This window comes from Jatropha curcas, chromosome 9 (genome assembly GCF_041381405.1).
Source record: "Jatropha curcas cultivar XTBG-Jc1 chromosome 9, XTBG_Jcur_1.0, whole genome shotgun sequence".
NCBI classification, from domain to species: Eukaryota; Viridiplantae; Streptophyta; class Magnoliopsida; order Malpighiales; family Euphorbiaceae; genus Jatropha; species Jatropha curcas.
This window is the reverse complement of record NC_143159.1, coordinates 23,181,147-23,199,715: the sequence shown is the minus strand read 5'-3', so window position 1 is coordinate 23,199,715 and position 18,569 is coordinate 23,181,147. Positions and strand designations below refer to the sequence as shown.

General features: G+C 35.7%; 2 protein-coding genes across 2 annotated transcripts; both read left to right on the top strand.

The window, feature by feature from the left end:
• Window positions 1-510: 510 nt before the first annotated feature.
• Window positions 511-3,630, top strand: LOC149493837 (disease resistance protein RPM1-like). Its single transcript, XM_089725612.1, has one exon. The coding sequence runs from the start codon at window positions 646-648 to the stop codon at window positions 3,475-3,477; it is 2,832 nt and encodes a 943-aa protein (XP_089581738.1). The 5' UTR covers window positions 511-645; the 3' UTR covers window positions 3,478-3,630.
• A 13,796-nt stretch (window positions 3,631-17,426) lies between these two features.
• On the top strand, window positions 17,427-18,240 carry LOC149493836 (uncharacterized). The gene has a single exon (XM_089725713.1). The coding sequence runs from the start codon at window positions 17,466-17,468 to the stop codon at window positions 18,015-18,017; it is 552 nt and encodes a 183-aa protein (XP_089581839.1). The 5' UTR covers window positions 17,427-17,465; the 3' UTR covers window positions 18,018-18,240.
• Window positions 18,241-18,569: the final 329 nt, after the last annotated feature.

The following is an 18,569-nucleotide window of genomic DNA, read 5'->3' as shown; positions in this document are numbered from 1 at the left end:
TTGTAGTCTTTTCTTTGCATTTAGCGGTAAATTTCTTAAAAGAAAATTTAAAAATTTGAGTTGAATGCTCGAAAGGAACACCTGGAAGAAACATTTTTTATTTTGTTTTTTAATCTTATTAAGTTGCTAGGAACATTCTATATCGGCATTTCAAAATATTCTTAGAATATTTTTCTTTCCTTTGCAATGAAGCAATTGACTCTGCTAGGTGCTGCATCCATGAAAATGATAGATTCTTTGAATTAGGTTCGTCCAACAGAGATGTTTATCTAAAACCAAATGCCTTTCAATTTTTTTTAGTAATTTGGCTAATAGTTAGACACTTGGAAACTTTGGAAATAATAAAAAATTCTACATTTCTACATAAAGAAGGAACTTAGGAGAGGGAAAATTCTACATTTCTTGTAAAGATGGCTAGTTGACCCACTGCCAAAACAAACTATAAATACACAAGCTCCAAACTTCAAGAAGAATCCTAAAACAGCAACAATTCATATGTTCTTTCTGTACCCTGTCCAAATCTTTTCCTGTTATTCCTCTTATCCATATTGCAGCATATTTATATCTGTATAAAGTGCATAGGATACTAAAATTTCTGATTGATTCCACCCCCAGTATAAATCTCCACTGACCCTTTAGAAAGCAATGGCAGAAGGTTCAGTTGCTTTTCTGCTTACTAAACTCACAGAATTTCTCCAAGCAGAAGGAAACCAATTGTCTCAAGTTCGGGGTGAAGCTGAATACATAAATGATGAATTGGAGTTTATGAAGACCTTTCTAAGAGTTGCAGAGGCCATGGAGGATACTGACCCCCAGCTTAAGGTTTTTGCAAAGAAAGTGAGATATGTTGTCTACGACACTGAAGATGCTCTTGAAGATTTCAAGTTGCATCTTACTTCTGATTATGAGAACGGATTTCGTGCTTCTCTTCAAAAGATTATTCACTTTGTAAAGAGTTTAAAAGCTCGGCGTCGAATTGCTACAAAAATCCAACGGATCAAAATGAGAGTGATAAGTATCTCAGAGGCACATCGAAGATACTTGATAAAAAACAATATCATGGAACAAGGCTCGGGTTCCACGAGGGAAAAACAACCATCTAGACGAAGGAGTGCCCTTCTGCTTGAAGAAGCTAATCCAGTGGGCATTGAACGCCCCAAAACAAAGCTTATAGAGTGGCTTCTTGAAGATAAGTCTGAACTTGACTTGATTTCAGTGGTTGGAATGGGTGGTTCGGGTAAGACAACCCTGGTGAAAAAGGTCTATAATAATAAAGAAGTGAAGAAACGCTTTGAATTCCGTGCATGGATCACTCTTTCTCTATCTTTCACAACAGAAGACCTCTTGAGAGATATAATTCAACAACTATCCCATGTGCTTCGGGGACCAGATCTTCAAGGAGTGGACAACATGGACAACGATAAGCTCAGGATTGTAATCAATGAATTCCTCAAGGAACGGAGATACCTTATAGTGTTGGATAATGTTTCCAATGTTAAAACTTGGGATGATTTTGAGGTTGTATTGCCGAACAATAGGTGCAGCAGTCGAATATTGCTCACAACACGGAATCAAGGTGTTGCCTTTGCTGCATCCCCTGGTAGAGTTTACGAATTGAGTCCATTATCTGAAGAAGAGTCTTGGACTTTGTTCTGTAGGAAGATATTTCAGAACAACCCTTACCCTCCATATTTGAAGGATGTTTTGGAAAAAATCTTAATGAGATGCCAGGGATTGCCGCTAGCAATTGTGGCTATTGGTGGTGTTCTGGCAACAAAAGACAGAAACAGAATCGATCAATGGGAAATGGTTGGCTGTAGTCTTGGTGCTGCATTAGAAGACAATGGAAGATTGAAGAGTATACTGTCCTTGAGTTATAATGATCTGCCTTACTATCTTAAACATTGTTTGCTGTATTTCAGCATCTTTCCTGTGGGTAGTCCAATTGAGTATATGAGACTTGTTCGATTATGGATAGCTGAAGGATTTGTGAAAGCAAAGGAAGGAATGACATTAGAGGAAGTTGCAGAAGACTACCTGAATGAGCTCATAAAAAGAAGTTTGGTCCAAGTAGTAGAGACAACTACAGATGGGCGGGTTAAAACATGTCGCGTCCATGATATTCTGCTGGAAATAATTATCTTGAAATCAAGGGACCAAGATTTTTCCGCAATAGCTAATGAACAGAACAATATGTGGCCTACAAAAGTTCGCCGCTTATCAATCCATAATGTCATTCCAAGCATACAACATATACTCGTTGCCTCTGGACTGCGTTCCCTGCTCATGTTTTGGCGATTAGATTCTTTACCTGAATCCCTTGTATTGAATTTGTCTTCTCGTCGTCTAAGGTTTCTGAATGTGTTAGATCTAGAAGGCACGCCTTTAAAGAAATTTCCTAATGAAATTGTAAGCCTTTACCTTCTAAAGTATCTTAGTCTGAGAAATACCAAGGTGAATTCCATTCCAAGCTCTATTGGCAAGCTTAAGAACTTGGAAACCTTGGATTTGAAACATACTTATGTCACTGAATTGCCAGCTGAGATATTGAAGCTTCGAAAACTTCACCACCTTTTAGTCTACCGTTATGAAATTGAATCCGATGATCAGATTCATACCAAATATGGTTTCAATGTTCCAGCTCAAATAGGAAATCTGCAATTTTTACAAAAGCTTTGTTTTCTGGAGGCAAATCAAGGAAATAATCTTATAGTGGAATTGGGAAAATTGAAGCAGTTGAGGAGGCTAGGCATTGTCAAGCTGAAAAGGGAAGACGGGAAGGCTTTATGCTTGTCCATTGAAATGCTGAGAAACCTTCGCGCTCTATCTATTACTTCAGTAGAAGATTGCGAGGTTATAGATATGGAGAATTTATCTTCTCCTCCTCGATTTCTTCAAAGGTTGTACTTGAATGGACGTTTAGAGAAGTTACCAGAATGGATATCTTCACTCGATAGTTTAGTTAAAGTGGTTTTGAAATGGAGCAAATTAAGTGATGATCCATTGTTGTTGCTTCAACATTTGCCAAATTTGGTGCATCTTGAGTTTGTACAGGTTTTTGATGGAGAATTTTTGTGCTTTGAAGCCAAAGGATTCAAAAAGCTAAAGTTTTTGGGTTTAAACAAATTAGATAAACTCAACAGAATAATCATTGAGCAAGGAGCAATGCCTTGCCTAGAAAAGCTGATTGTTCAGAGCTGTAGATCATTACAAAAGGTGCCATCAGGCATTGAACACTTGACTGAGCTTAAAGTATTGGAATTTTTTAATATGCCTTTAGAGTTCATCATGGCTTTGCACCCAGCGGAGGAGAAGAAGGGGGATTATTGGAAGGTTGAGCGTGTGCCGGAGGTTTACTTCACCTATTGGTATGATGGTAATTGGGATATCATCTCTCTGGAGAGTTTCAAAGCTGGGAAAAACTCTGCTCAAACTGGTGCTAGTATTATCCAACGTCCTCGGCACATATGGAAATGATTGTAAATCCCTAAGAGAAGGTTATGCTGATTTTTTACTTTTCTTTTTTTTTTTTTATTCTTTTTTACACTTTCTTTTTTACATTTTTTTTTATGAGCAAATAAAATATTTTTATTACAAATCCAGGAAAAACTTATCAAACTCTAGCACTTATCCCAAGTTAATAGACTCCTCCAATACACCCGACCTAACTAGAAAATGATAAATAAAAAAACCTGGTTCATATTACATCTAAACAAAGAAACAAGTTCCAAAATAAAAGCCTATTCTTGAGATAAGAACAAAGATCTTTTGCAATGAACCCATTTTACATATTGAGAAGATATAACATAGACAAAGCTCTTCAAATCATAAACTGAAGAAAGAATCTCTTTAGCCGAAACTAAATCCAGGCAAAAAAAGAAGTAGCAATATCCACGCCATTCTTTGCTAATATATCAACAAAAGAGTTTACCGATTTTGGAATCTGCACAAAACTAATATTTGATAATGATATGCACAGGAAGTCCAATATATTAAAAAGAGGCCACCACTTCTAAGGTCTTTTTTCTTTGTATTTTATCTAACACACCGCATTATGAGAATCAGATTTAATGATCAATGGAAACTCCTTAGAAGGAGAATGATAATAAATTTCAATGGCTTTACAAGTTGAGAGTGCATATTGAAATCTAAACATAAAATTGAATTTCTTTTCAACTGGCATTATGAAATAATTTGTGGGTCCCATTATGTATGGCATCACTCAAGAGGGGGATGAATTGGGTTTTCTAAAAAATTAGCTTTTAAAACATAAAAGCAGAATTCTATAGCAACAGAATTAGAAAGCGTTTGTGAGAGTCAGTTATCAAGTTTAAAACTTCATCACAAAACTTATGAAAGATTAGAATACTGATTATAACTTAGATTCTGATTTCTATTAAATATAAAAGGACGAAACTTGTAGAAATCACAGTATAGAAATTCAAAGTTCTAATGTTCCACAAAGATAAAGCATTTTCACAATTAGAAACAGAAAAACATTAACAACTTTGCATTTCTAAAAATATTAATAGATGTGTAATCAAAATATAATCAAACAACACTTCAAAAAATAAAAAAAGAATAACATAGAGATTTATAGTGGTTCGGCACTAACTCGCCTACATTCACTCTCCAAGATTCATCTTGAGTTCCTCCATTATGTTATCTCTTTTAAAAGGTAAGAGACAAACCAACAGTTACGAGGATATAGATCAAAACCTAGATTTAACATTTAACCCACTAGATTTCAAAAGTTCTAGTTAACCTCTACCCTTTTGTTTTGCAGAGAACAGAAAACTCAAATCAAGACACTAAGATCTCACATAAGGAGAAGGTCACTTGATAATCTTTTTACAACATAGCTTCTCATCTAAGCTATGTGCAAATGTTTTTCATTTAAAAACCTCTAGTCTACAACAGATTACAATAATCTATATAGACAGAGAGAAATGTAACTATAAGCACAACAAGAACAGAAAACAGATTTTGAAAACAGAAAGTAAGTGTAGAATTGTTCTTCAAAAAGAGTTGTTACAAGATTTCTTTTCCCTTAAAAATATTTCTTGAAGAATTAAAAAGAAAAGAAACAAAAGGGGTTGAAGAGAGAGTTTTGAATGATTTGAAAATCTAAGAATGGACTCTTACTCTTGCCCACACTTGCTTTTGAAAGAGGAAAGAGTTTTTATAAGAAAGATTGATAGTCCCGTTACAAATAACTTGAGATTATTGCTTTAAGGTGTGATGATTGATTCTGACATTTTAATTCAAGAAATAACTCAACATGGGTTGCATTAAATGAGCTATTAGTTCAAATTTTAAAAGTTTACACGTGTGTCATGGAGTTGAAAGGGTATCTTAGAAAGTTGTTTAACTTTACTTCAAAAACTGTCATGTCGAATCAGAAACTGCTTTTTTACATAAATTCATTTAATAAAATTTTTAAAATAGAAAAATGTGAAAAAGTAATGATTTGACTATATACTCTTAATAGTTTTATTTAAAAGCATTTAAAATAGTTTTTGAGAGAGATAAAATGGATTTTGTGCTTATAATATTATTTACTCTCTATCGTCTAATAATTTCCTAAGACTTAATATAATACTAACCAATAAAAAATATCTTCATTGATCTTCATGGTCTTCAAATAAAAATCTTGGATTGTAAGAGCTTCATTTCTTCAAAAATTCTCAAGAATAATTTTCTACATAAAATAACTTTAGCACAACAAGAATATTAAATTTATTTGGTTTGAATAATCATCAAAATCTTAGGATAAAATTGACCTTAAGCCAACATAATTGCTTGGATTTGGTCAATATTATGCATGTATGAGTAATATTTTCTCATTTTATAACCACAAGCTCCCTAATCAATATAAACTAGCTAATTAGAAACAAAACTTAATCTTACTCTAATTGGACAAATTAAAAGTATGAGAGTCAAATTGAATTTTTCTACCCTAAGAAATTGATTAATATAAAAATATATAGATAAAATATAAATATAAAACTAGAATGAAGTAAAAAAATAAAAACAAAAAAAAAAAAAAAGAAAACTCCAATTGGCATCAAAAGCCAGCATGTTGACATCTTTAATTCCAGATGCTTTCTATGCTATGTATTTAATGGAAGGTTGTTTCCAACTTGCCATTATCTAGCACAACAAAGAAATAGTTTAGTGGTAATTGCATGTACTGACAATAGATCTAGATTCAAATGTCTTCTCAATACTCAAAGAAAAAAAAATTCCCATTGTCTAAGTTGAAAATTTATTAAAATATTCTTACTAATTTGATACGTTCTAGTAAAATATATTCTCACTGATATTTAATTTTGAAATTTATTTCAAATATGCTAATTGAATTATTAATGTTAAATTCTTGCATAAGATATTGTTAAGCTCTCAGAAATTTAGTAGTGAATAAATTGTGAATTAGTCCTTTTGGGTGTAAATTTGGAGTATTTATATTAGAGTATAGATAATTGTGTTAGGGTAAGGATTAAGAACCCTATATTATCTGCTAGGTAGAGTTTATTTAGGAGTCTAATATCTTTTATATTATTCTTTAATATATTTTATAATTGTATATTAACAGTGGTCTTCCCATTAGCTATTTGATCATTTTATGTCTAAATGTAGTGTTTATTTATTGTCATTATCCTCATTATATATATATATATATATATATATATATATATATATATATATATATATATATATATTACTTTTTTGTGTCGTTTCGTGAAGGCTGTCACAAAAGGACAACTTCATTTTGGGGAGAACGAAGCGTCGATTCGTCAGTCGAGGGGTACTTTAAGAGTTGTTTCATTTAATGTGGTGACTCTTCAGTACCTCTCTTTGCCTATATAAGGCCCTTTCCCTATCTCATTTACTTCTCTCCACATTTTCTAATTGTCAGAGCTTCTCTCTCTCTCTAACTTGTCCAAGTAAGTTTTTATATTTACATTTTTGTCTCTTTCTTCTTTCTCCTTTTCGTTGGCTAGGATTATGGGTTCTTCTGGTGAAGAGGATGTTCAAGTATCACTTGTTCAGTCCAGTGATGAGAATACTTAAGATATAGACTTGGGGATGGGCGAAGCCAAAGGTAGGAGGGAGAACGTTAGGATTGCCAATGTACCGTCTGATATTGACAAAGGCGAGCTATTGGATATATGTTTTATGTATCAAATTACGCTAGAGTACAAACTAATTAGACCCTCGGAGAATATGAGGGTAATTGAGCCGCTGGATGAGGACTCTATCATTATGTACGAGGAAAGTTTTCGATCTGGGGTTCGGTTTCCTTTGTCAAAACCTTTAAGATCTTTTTTTTAATGGTTACAACATCACCATTAGCCAGTTACACCCCAATGGGTTGAGATTTTTATACGGCATAGCACCGTTGGCTCACCAAGATGGACATAATTTGTCTACTCGGACAGTTCAGGAGCTTTATTACTTCTCTGTTCGCCTTAATGAGAATCACTGCTTTCTTCAGGTGAGGAATAACTGCAATGTCTTTTCAAATAGGTCTAAGATTTCCTCTTTGAAGAATTAAAAATCTAAATATTTTATTATTAAATGACCGGGAGGGTTCAGAGCGTCGAACTAGTGGTCTGAAGATCCACTTGGCCATCTTCCTGCCTCGCCCACCCCTACGATCATATATGTGTGGAGTTAATAAAATCTAGGGGACTAAGATCTATTAACTTAAGACAAGTGATAGCCGAGGGTTATCCGATATTTTCTACTAGTGGACCTATGAGACCCAACCGTTCTCCTACTAGTAAATTTTTTCCTCAATCGCTTTACCCATTAGTTCTTTATACTGAAATTTTTTTAATTTTTTTTCTTCTTGTTCTTGTGAAGGAATGGCTCCTAAGAAATCAAAGAGTTCCAAGATGGCCAAAGTGGTCAAAGAGATGAAGAGAAAAGCTGGGGCTGTGACTTCAGAGAAGGAAGTAACTTTGGTGGTGCTGGATCATCAGCCGACTGAGGCTGAAGCTCTCTTGGGGGCTTCCCTTTTTGAGCTTACCCCCTCGAGTCTTACAACTGAGCCCAGTCGAAAGAGGCAGAGGGAAGTGCCTACTTCTGTCCCTCCTCCCGTTCCTTCCAGGGTTCACAAGGCTTTGGATATCCGAGGTTACTTAACTAACAAGTATGGGGCGAACTACAGTCTCCAAGAGGATGGCCCTAGTCGAGAGATGGCTCGCCACTATCTTTTTCCTGCAGACGTCCACTATTTTGATCATATGGACGACGTAGAGAGGAAAGATTTTATTAATCAGTGTCTGTTCTAGGTTCTGAATGCAAATAACTTGAACTTTACTTGGATAACTAAGTTGAAAACAGTTTATATGGCGATGGAAGTAAAGAAAAATGAGATGGAGGATACGCTGAAGAGTGCTGAAGTTGCTATAAGGAAGCAGGAGGCTTGACACCAAGCAGATATTGATGCTAGTGATGCCGAGCTTCAAAAGTTAAAAGAGGAGAACTGGGATTTGCTGGCCAAAAACAAAGACCTTGAGAGTAAAGCTAAGGAAATGGGGGAGGATTTGCAAAGGCTTCGGGGTCAAGAAGAGGATTTTGCAAAAGCATGCTTGAGCCTTAGGGCAAAAATCTTATCTGAGCTGAAGACTCACAACCCTAAAGCGGATTGGAGTTAGGAGAATGAGATTTATCTTGATGAGGATGAAGAAGACTAAGAAGAGAGGGGTGCTGAAGGGATTGGAGGCAACCCTTTGCCACAAGGTCCTACCGTGGATGGCTCGCTTCCTCGATCGATAGGGAGTGAAGTGTTTGTAGATATCCATACTATTTCTTTAAAGGGGCGAAATGCAAGCATGGGTTCACCTCAGTGTGGAGAGGTACAGGAAAAACCTGTTGTACTTAGTTTGTTATAGGGACTTTTTGTAATAACTCGTGTAACACTTATTTTGTTTTAATGAAAACAGATTCTTATTCATTATTCAAATGTTGTGTGTTTTTCTTCTAAGTATTTAAGATACCATTCCCTTTTTATCATGCCCATTACCTACTTAGTTTTTGAATTGGTGAACTGTATATGTCCGAGCTAATGGGCTTAGTTCAAAGACTGCTTAGGTCTACTTTGGTGAACTATGTATGTCCGAGCTTATTGACTTAGTTAGAGGACCGCTTAAGTTCGAACTGGCGAACTATGTATGTTTAAGCTTATGAACTTAATTGGAGGACTGCTTAGGTCCAAACTGGCGAACTAGAGAACTAGAAAAATGCAAAAAAGTTTTTGAATAACATCCTTCAGGAAAAACTTAATGCATCATGTCTTTCTTACCTTTATAAGGTATAATGCATTAAGAGAAAAAACCTGAGGTCTTTTTATTATTAAATATAAAGTTATTTTACATCTTTATTAGGTGGAAACACAGTATGCCTTCTTTAGATTGTATGCGTTCCATGTCTGGGGTAGTTCGGCTCCTTCAATCTTCCTGAGCTTATACGTACTTGAGCTTGGCTGCTTTGAGACTTCTAGGGGCCTTCCTAGTTTTGCCCTAACTTGCCCACACCCACCGAGCCTTTAGTTATTTTTCCTTTCACCATACTCTATCTCCCTCTATGAATTGTCTACTTTGAACCTATCTGTTGAAGTACCTCCTCATCCTTTGCTTGCATTCTTTGGCTCGAACTGTAGCATCTTCTATAAGTTCTTCCGTTAGGTCTAGGTCAGACTTTCATTACTACCAAGCTCATCATATTCTCCTGTTCTTTTACTGGGAGTGCCTATTTCTACTAGCACCACTGCCTCAATTCCATATACAAGAGAGAAGGGGGTTTGTCTTGTTGCTTGCCGAGGTGTGGTCCTAGAAGCCCATAGCACACTATTTAATTCTTCTACCAGTTAGTTTTTTCTCCTTCTTGCCTCTTCTTTAAGCCTTACAGAATGGTTCTGTTAGTGACTTTGATAAGGCAATTAGTTTGGGGGTGAGCTATCGAAGTGAAATGCAGCCTAATATGTAAGTCTTTATAAAAGAATCTGAAGGCTCCTAAGTCAAATTGCTTACCATTATCAGTGACAAGCTTATGGGGTACATCATACCTGAAAATCACACTATTCCTAAAGAAGCTAATAACCCAAACTAGGGTAATGGTGCTGAGGGCCTCGGCTTCTACCCACTTGGAGAAGTGGTCAATTGCAACTACTATAAATTTTCTTTGTCTAGTTGTTACAGGAAAAGGTCTTAGTATGTTTATCCCCCATTGAGCAAAAGGTTAGGCTAAACCTAAATGTTGTAGTTTTGTAGAGGTTTTCCTAGGTACACGATCATATTTTTGACAAGTAATGCAACGGCAAACATATTGGCGAACATTTTTCTTCATCGCTGGCCAGTAATACCCTAGAAGTAATATTTTCCTAAGCATCACATCTGAGGCTTCATGTGCCCCACAAACACCCTCATGGGTCTCCCTTATAATGTAGTTACCTTCTTCTTCAGTGAGGCAGTTTGCCCAAGGGTGTGATTTTGATCTCCTGTAGAGTTCTCCATTCTCAAGTGCATAGTTTGCAACTTTCCTACAGAGTTTGATTACCTCTTGCCTATTAGCCGGTTGGACATCATTTTATACAAAGTTAATAATTAGACTCATCCAATTGCTGTTAGGTTGAGACATGAGGTTCTCATTCCTTAGTTACGTTGTTTGTTTCCTTATTGTTCGCCCGCTCTATTTAGATTATCTTCTAAGTACCACCCTCCTCCTATAGTTTGTGTAAGAGAGATAGAGCTAGGGAATGGTACTTGGCAAGATTCGCCTCTTTGGTCATAAATGTGTCTGTAATTTGATTGACCACTAGTTGTGAGTCTAGGAAAATATGAAGTACAAGGTTCATACCTTGAGGGCTACCTTAAGCCCTGTGATTAAGCCCGCATATTTAGCGCCATTGTTAGTTGCTGCAAAGTTCAAGCGTACAGCGTACTGCACTTTTATTTTCCCTGGCCCTTACAAGATTATTCCTACAGCAACCCATGAACTTCCTAAAGCCCCATTAGTGTGTAATCGCCAAGTGTTATTGTTGAGGTTTAAGACCTTGGCTCCCAGTTTGCCCTCTTCCTGTTCTCTAGAGAACTCATCCACAAAAACTACAAGCATTTGTGCTTTCATAGAAATGCAGGGTGCATATCTGATGTCAAACTCTCCCAATCTGATTGACCATTCTACCAATCTTTCAGAAGTTTTAGCTCAGTGTAGAATCTTTTTCAATGGGTGGTTAGTTCAGACAAATATAATATGAGATTGGAAGTAATGACATAACCTGTTTGCTGAGGTAAGGATGACAAAAGCTAGCTTTCAATATTTGAATACCACAGCTCGGCACCCCTGAGAACTTTGCTAGTGTAGTAGATGGGGTGTTATTCGCCCTCCTCTTCTCTAACTAATATCGATGCTACTGTGTTTTCAGTAGTGGCCAAGTATAAGTATAAAGGCTCATCTTTTCTAAGTCTGCTCAGGAGAGGAGCTAAAGATATGAATTCTTTTATTTTTTTCAAAGACAAGTTGGCATTGTCATCCCACTGGAAACCCTTCAACTATTTTAAGGTTCGATAGAAAGGTATACATCTCTTAGCCGAGCAGGAGATGAAACGTCCTAAGGCTGTGATTTGGCCATTTCAGCTGCTAAACTTCATGAATATTAGTGGGTGCTTGCATCTCCAAGATTGCCTTAATCTTCTCAGGTTTTACCTCAATCCACCTTTGTGATATCATGAAACTACGAATTTGCCTGTTTTAACCCCACTTATGTACTTGTCTACATTGAGCTTCATACCGAACTTATTTAAAATTTCAAATTCTTCTTGTAAGTCCCCAGGATGGTTAGCAACTTGAGTACTCTTGATGATCATGTCATCTACATACACCTCTACGGTTTGTCCTATCTAGTATCGGAACATGCTATTGACCAACCTTTGGTATGTGGCTCCTACATTTTTAGCCCAAAGGGCATGACTTGATAATAATAGACTCCCCTGTTTGCAATGAAGCTCATTTTCTCTTCATCTAGCTCGTTCATTCTTATCTTATGGTATCCTACTACTGTGTCTATAAAACTGTACACCTCATAGCCAGCCATTGAGTCTACCAGTTGATCTATGGAGGGTAGAGGGTAAGGATCTTTAGGACATGTCTTGTTCAGATCGATAAAGTTGACATATAACCTCTACTTTCTGTTGGGCTTCGGCACCAAACTACATTCGCCAACCACTCGACATAGCTGACTTCTCTTATGAACCCTTCCTGCAATAGCTTTAATTACTATAGCTCGTTGTCTATCCGAACCACGATTATGCTTCTTTTGCTTTACCGGTTTGTAACTTGGGTTAATGTTGAGCTTTTGAGATATGATGTCAGGTTTGATCCTAATTATATCTCTAGCGGTCCAGGCAAAGCTGGTAACCTTACTCACCAAAACTGTCTTAATATTGTTCTGTACCTCCTCTGATAGCTCAACTCCTAATGTTAAGTGTTTCCCTGGTTCCACTTCCCATGTGATCTGTTCGCCCGCAGGTGTTGGGCTGGAATCTGAAGTATGTCTGGGTATGTTAAAAGGTTGGTGCTCAGTTGGTCTTGTGGACGGTTCTTCTTCTAGCATCCACATGATTGGTAGGGCAAGAGGTAATCCCTTCGATGCTATCATATATGCTTCCCGAGCTATTTTTTGATCTCCTCTCAACGCAACAACTTCGCCCTTATTAAAGTAAAACTTAATAGTGAGGTATCGTATACACATAGCCACTTCTAATTCATACAAGGCTATTCTGCAAAGTATGGCATTGTATGGGAAGCGAATATCAGCTACCATGAACTCTAACTTGAGCCTTCTCGATGCTCCTTCGGTTTTGAGTTCTAAAGTTACATCTATGGATCCAGACACTTGTACGGGCTTCCCTGCTAGGCCAACTAGTGAGGTTCGGATAGGCTTTAGCTTCGTTTGATCTAACTTTAAAGCTTTAAATACTTCCATAGTCAATAGATTGACCGCACTGCCTTCATCCACCAAGACTCTCTTTACTAGAACATTCTCCAAGACACCCTCGATTACTAGGGCATCATTATGTGGAGCGTGTACATGTTCTCCGTCGACCTTGGAGAATGAGAGAGGTGGCCTTATGCTTGGTTATTGTAGGGGCCAAATGGAATAAATTTCCCTAACTCTCTTTTTCCGAACTAAATTACTATCTCCTCCTGACGAACCCCCAAAGATAGTGTGGATTATACCTAGGGTGTGGCATTCTTTCACCTTCTTATCCCTCTCCTCAATTTCCTTTCCAGCTTTCCCCACAAATTCTTTTAGCTCGCACTTTTACAAGAGGTGTTTAATCTCTTTCTTTAATTACCAACAGGTCTCAGTCTCATGGCCAACATTCTTATGGAACTCGCAATACTTGCTCTTGTCTTAATAGCTTGAAGTATCTTCCTTCATCTTTCTGGGGTAATAGAGTTGTATCTGTTCACCTTGTCTTCTTGTCCAAGACAATATCTCTTAGTGAGACCTATGCAGAGGAGTGAATTCTCGGTCTAGCTGTGATTTGTCATTTTTTTGAATAAGGTGTTCCAATAGCATAAATAGTTCACAGAAGTCGAAGGAGCAATCTCCTCCTAGGTGATCTCGTCCTTATTGGAGAAGGGTATCTTTTATGCTTGTGCTTCTCTCCTTTAGGTGATCTACGGTGCTGAGCTTCATAAGCTTCATCTAGTTTTGTGTATTTGTGGGCGTGTGCCATGAGTTCAACAAAAGTGAGAGGAGGGTCCATACTTAGGCTTTCAAACAATTTACTGTACCTATAATTCCTTGCCATAGCATTGATAGCCACCTCATCATTCAATTTCTCCACTTGCATCGCCATTCTCTAAAACTTGGAGACATATTACCTCAAAGTGTCTCCCTCTTCTCTTTTCAAGTCAAATAGAACGCATGATATTTTCCTAGATGGCACACTCGTTATAAATCAAGCTCGGAATGCCATGGCTAGTCTTGAGAATGATTGAATGGACCCTATTTTAAGTGTCTGGTACCACTCTTGCGCTGCCCTTTTTATTGTGATCGGAAAAAATTTTCTCATGAGATCTTTCGAGTTGGTTTGGAGATACATCATGGTTCGAAATATTGCCAGGTGACTTCGAGGGTCTGTGGATCCATCATATGGTTGGAAGGTCGAAATTTTGAATTTTGGGGGAAAGTTTGTACCCAAAATATTGACTGATAATGGCGAGTCTTGTCGGAGACCGTAATCCCCTACATCCCCTATTTCTCGACATTCTCTAACCAATTCTTTGACAACGTTACGAAGATTAGCATTATCCAAGACTGGTTGAGTGTGGCTCGGTTCTTGACTATAAGGAGCGGTTACGCTAAGGTTCACCTCCGACTCTCGCGTCCTGGAATCGCTCAAATATTGGATGGCTTTGTGACTTAGGTGATTGTGTGGATAGGTTGTGTTCTCAGTGAGGAGGGTTGTGTTCTTAGTGAGGACGGTTTTGTGGTCTGCTGGGCGGTGTCAATTTGCCGGGCGGACATGGGGTCTCCAGGAGGCGTTTTAACACTGTGGTGAACAGAGAGTAGGCTTGAGCTAAGGCTGTCGTCACCTAGGGATCAGTCATTGGTGGAGGGGTCAATATGGTTTGCATAATTGCATCTTCACGGCCACCGCCTTGGCCTTTAGTGGTACGACGATCGCCTGAATCATTGGCCATGGCTTTCAAGAGTGAAAAGGATCATAGTTTTTCGGATGGGAAGATGTGATCCACGCTCACCGCACCAATTGTTAAGCTCTAGAGATTGAATAGTGAATAAATTGTTAATTTGTCCTTTTTGGTATAAATTTGGAGTATTTATATTAGAATAAAGATAATTATGTTAGGATAAGGATTAAAATTCCTATATTATCTGCTAGTTAGAGTTTATTTAGGATACTAATATCTTTTATATTATCCTTTAATATATTTTATTATTATATATTAACAGATATTTTTACAAGCGATACATAGTTTTGACAGAGATTCAAAATTTTAAAGTTAATTGTTTCATCCAATGAATCGATGGATCCCTATATATTTAATAAATACATTAGCAAATGCATTAAAGTGTATCAAAGTAAATAAAATACATTAAAGATTGCAACAATTCTTAGTCACAGTAAAATCACGAAATTTAATTATATTTTAATATCTTTATATATATACATATTTCTTTTTCAATTTTTACGTATTTAGATAGTTTTGTCTAAAATAATTTATTAATTAATGTGATATAATAGTATTTTATGAAATTCAAATTGATTTAGTTGTGCATGAATCATGAATTACTTTAACCAACAATATAAATACCACGAAATACAATATTTTGTACTCAAGAAGGGGTCTATCAACCTTATTTACATATATTGAGGTCAAAATATAATTTTTATACCAAAATAGGAGAAAGTAATGGAGAGAAAAACCATATCATTTCTTGTGGTGTGTTTGGTGATTGGGATATTTGCAGGGAAATCAATGGCAAAATTTTATAAAGTGAGATTCATAAATATTGCCGTGAACATTGTTTAATTGGTTGTGTAGTTGTATCTCCATGGTTCAATTCTTGCCCTCTGGCTGTGTTCCTAACTACCTAATACACCCACCTGCACTTCCTTCACCTAAACTCTTATCTTCATCGCATTCAAGAAAAGTGATTAGTACTAAAAATACCCAATAATTTTGCACTATTGGTTATGCTACTTCTAAGTGCTCCGATGTGATCTTTGTAGATAACTCTTATAAGTATATATATATATATATATATATATTCTTGAAAAATTAATAGAATAATTAGATTCGTAATTAATTTGCTTTTTTCTTTCTTTTTCTTTTATTTTCTCCTAAGGTCTGGATGAAGTAGCGGCCTGTACTGATAATTGTTCAAAAGGATGCAAAAATAATTAAGCATCTTCAAATTGATTACATGAATTTTAATTTTATTTTTGTTTCGGTTTTGGTTTTAGTTTTAGATTACTTTGTATTTAATAGTGTCGCAAGCACAATTTAATTTGAACTAATTAATAAATAAAGAGTGTACTTGTTTACTCCCTTCAAATTCATTTAGTGTTCTAGTTCAAAAGATGATGTTTCTATATCAGCATGTGATGCAATATACTCAATTAAGAATATTTTAAACTCAAATAGAAGTCATACTATTAGAAAAGGATAAATATTTCAATTCAATTAGAAATTTTAATATTTTATGAAAAAAAAGAGAAATAGTATAACTAAATTAATAATATTTGATTGGAATTAAATCACAAGTATTTTTAATGTGTACAAACAATGTGTGATGCTCGTTTAGTAAAATTATTATACTCTACTTCTAACTCTATTCAGAATATTAAAGACTAAATTTAATAAACTAGTAAAATAAAGTTAAATTTATGTTTTGTCTAACCCTGTTAAGTCGTCTCTCTTTCTTCTAAAACTTAAAAGCTTTTTTTTTTTTTTTTCTTCTTTCACTGACTGCCACCAGTGAGCTCTCACCGATGGTCACCTCTTTATCTTTTTTGTTTATTTTTTTAAATAATCATCAGATTTGTATCTTTAATTTGATATAGATTTGAGTTGCTGTTGCCCAGCTCTTGGATTTATTGTTACCTATATCTTGAGATTTTGTTTTAAAATCTAGTTTTGAATTATTATTGTCATTATTATAGTGTTTTGGTCTATGGTATTTTGCTATTTGAATAGTTGTATAAAAAGAAGTGTAAATCTTCTCTCTAATAGAAGTAAGAAATTTGAAGGTTATCACATCGGACTTGTAAAAAGACCATGGAGTCAAACAGTAGTCATGATTAGCCACAACCGGAGCAAGTGATCGTTTATGACATAAATATTATACTCGATCGATCAAATACTTTATATTAAGATTGTATTTTTTTTTATTCTTCATATAAGTAGTTTTTTTATTGTACTTTCTATATAAAATATAAAAACATATTGACCTGCATCTCATTATCTATATACAGTTTTCACTTAATGAAATTTTTAATTTAATTTCTGAAAAAGAAAAAAATCTTAAAGACTAACATTTTAACTCAATTAGAAAGCATATGTATAAAATTCAATAAAAATATGAAAAATTCCGAGCATGTATGACAATTACAAATAACATGCGGTAAAAACTTGTTGAATCGAAAGTGTAGAAAATTTAAAGTATAAATAAGGATTCCCTAAGGTTTGAAATGATATATTAATATAGAGAAAACATATTTTAATTTATATTCTAAAAATGAAAATGCTAATTTAATTATTTTACTCTTGTTGTAATGAGTACAACAACAAGAAGAATAGTGTTAATTATAATTATATGTGTTTAATAATTTTATATTTAAAATTAAGATTCTAACAGTCAATTACACACTTTAACAACATCCACAACACCAAAACAACAAATCAACATCATCTGTCACATGCCTCTCATGTATAAAAATCCCGGCTCACGTGACCGCTTTCCTCTTTCAAACCCCAAACCCACTCCATCTCCACCGTTACTCTCTCCAATCTGCCATGACTTCCACCTCAATCCATCTCCCCAGCCCCCTCCTCCGACTATGTTCTCGCCGCTTCGCCAGATCATGGTAGCCTCCGCCTCGTGGCTCCGCACGCGCCGGAGCCGATGTCTCTTTCTCATCTTATGTTCCCCTATTCTCCTCCCGTTCCTCTGCGCTATCTTTCCTCTTCTCTGCGCTGTCGAGCTGTGCATCCGGATTTGCCGCCGCGGCCAGAGGATGAAAGAAGGAGAAGATGAAGAAGAGCGGCTCCGCCGATGCGAGGAGGGATACTGCAATTGCGATCGATTAGTTGGAGAGGGAAAGGAAGTTGGGCTTTTGCAAAGGTATTTAGAAGATCAATTATTGCTGGTTGGATCTATGTACGAGTGTGGTGATGAATTTTACAGTCAAAATGAACAGGATTACAATACTACTGAAAGTCAAGATTTCAATACTCCTCTTTTAGGTTAATTGCCACTGATCTTTTTTTTTGTTGTTAACTTAATCCTTTTTGTTTTGGGATTTGATCTTTAATTTTTGTAAATTAGAGTTGTGATTGTGATAATGGCATTGAAGATTTTGCCATTTTGGGTTTTTTGTATTTCTTTTTCCTTTTTCCTTTTTTTTTTTTTTTTTTTTTTTTTTTGGATTTGTATGATTTGTACTGAATTTCAATTTGTAGGGAATTGTTGAATCTGACTTTTTGGTAATCTATAAATTGATACACTTGTCTTTGTGGAATTATAACCTGCTTACAAATAAGTTTTTGACTTCGTAGTGACATAACTGTTGATTTGATTATATCATGTATATATCATTCCTGCAATGTTAGAATATGAAACTGTACGATCTCTTCTAAACTGAAATACATATCCTATAAGGTGTTTTCTGATAGGTTTACTGAGGAGTGATAAGTCTCAGGTTCGATGTTTCCGAGCCTGTGTACCCCATACATATTACTATTCGGGTTTAACAGACCTCCCAGTGAATTTTAAGTAAAAATACTGCAATAAATACAGTTTT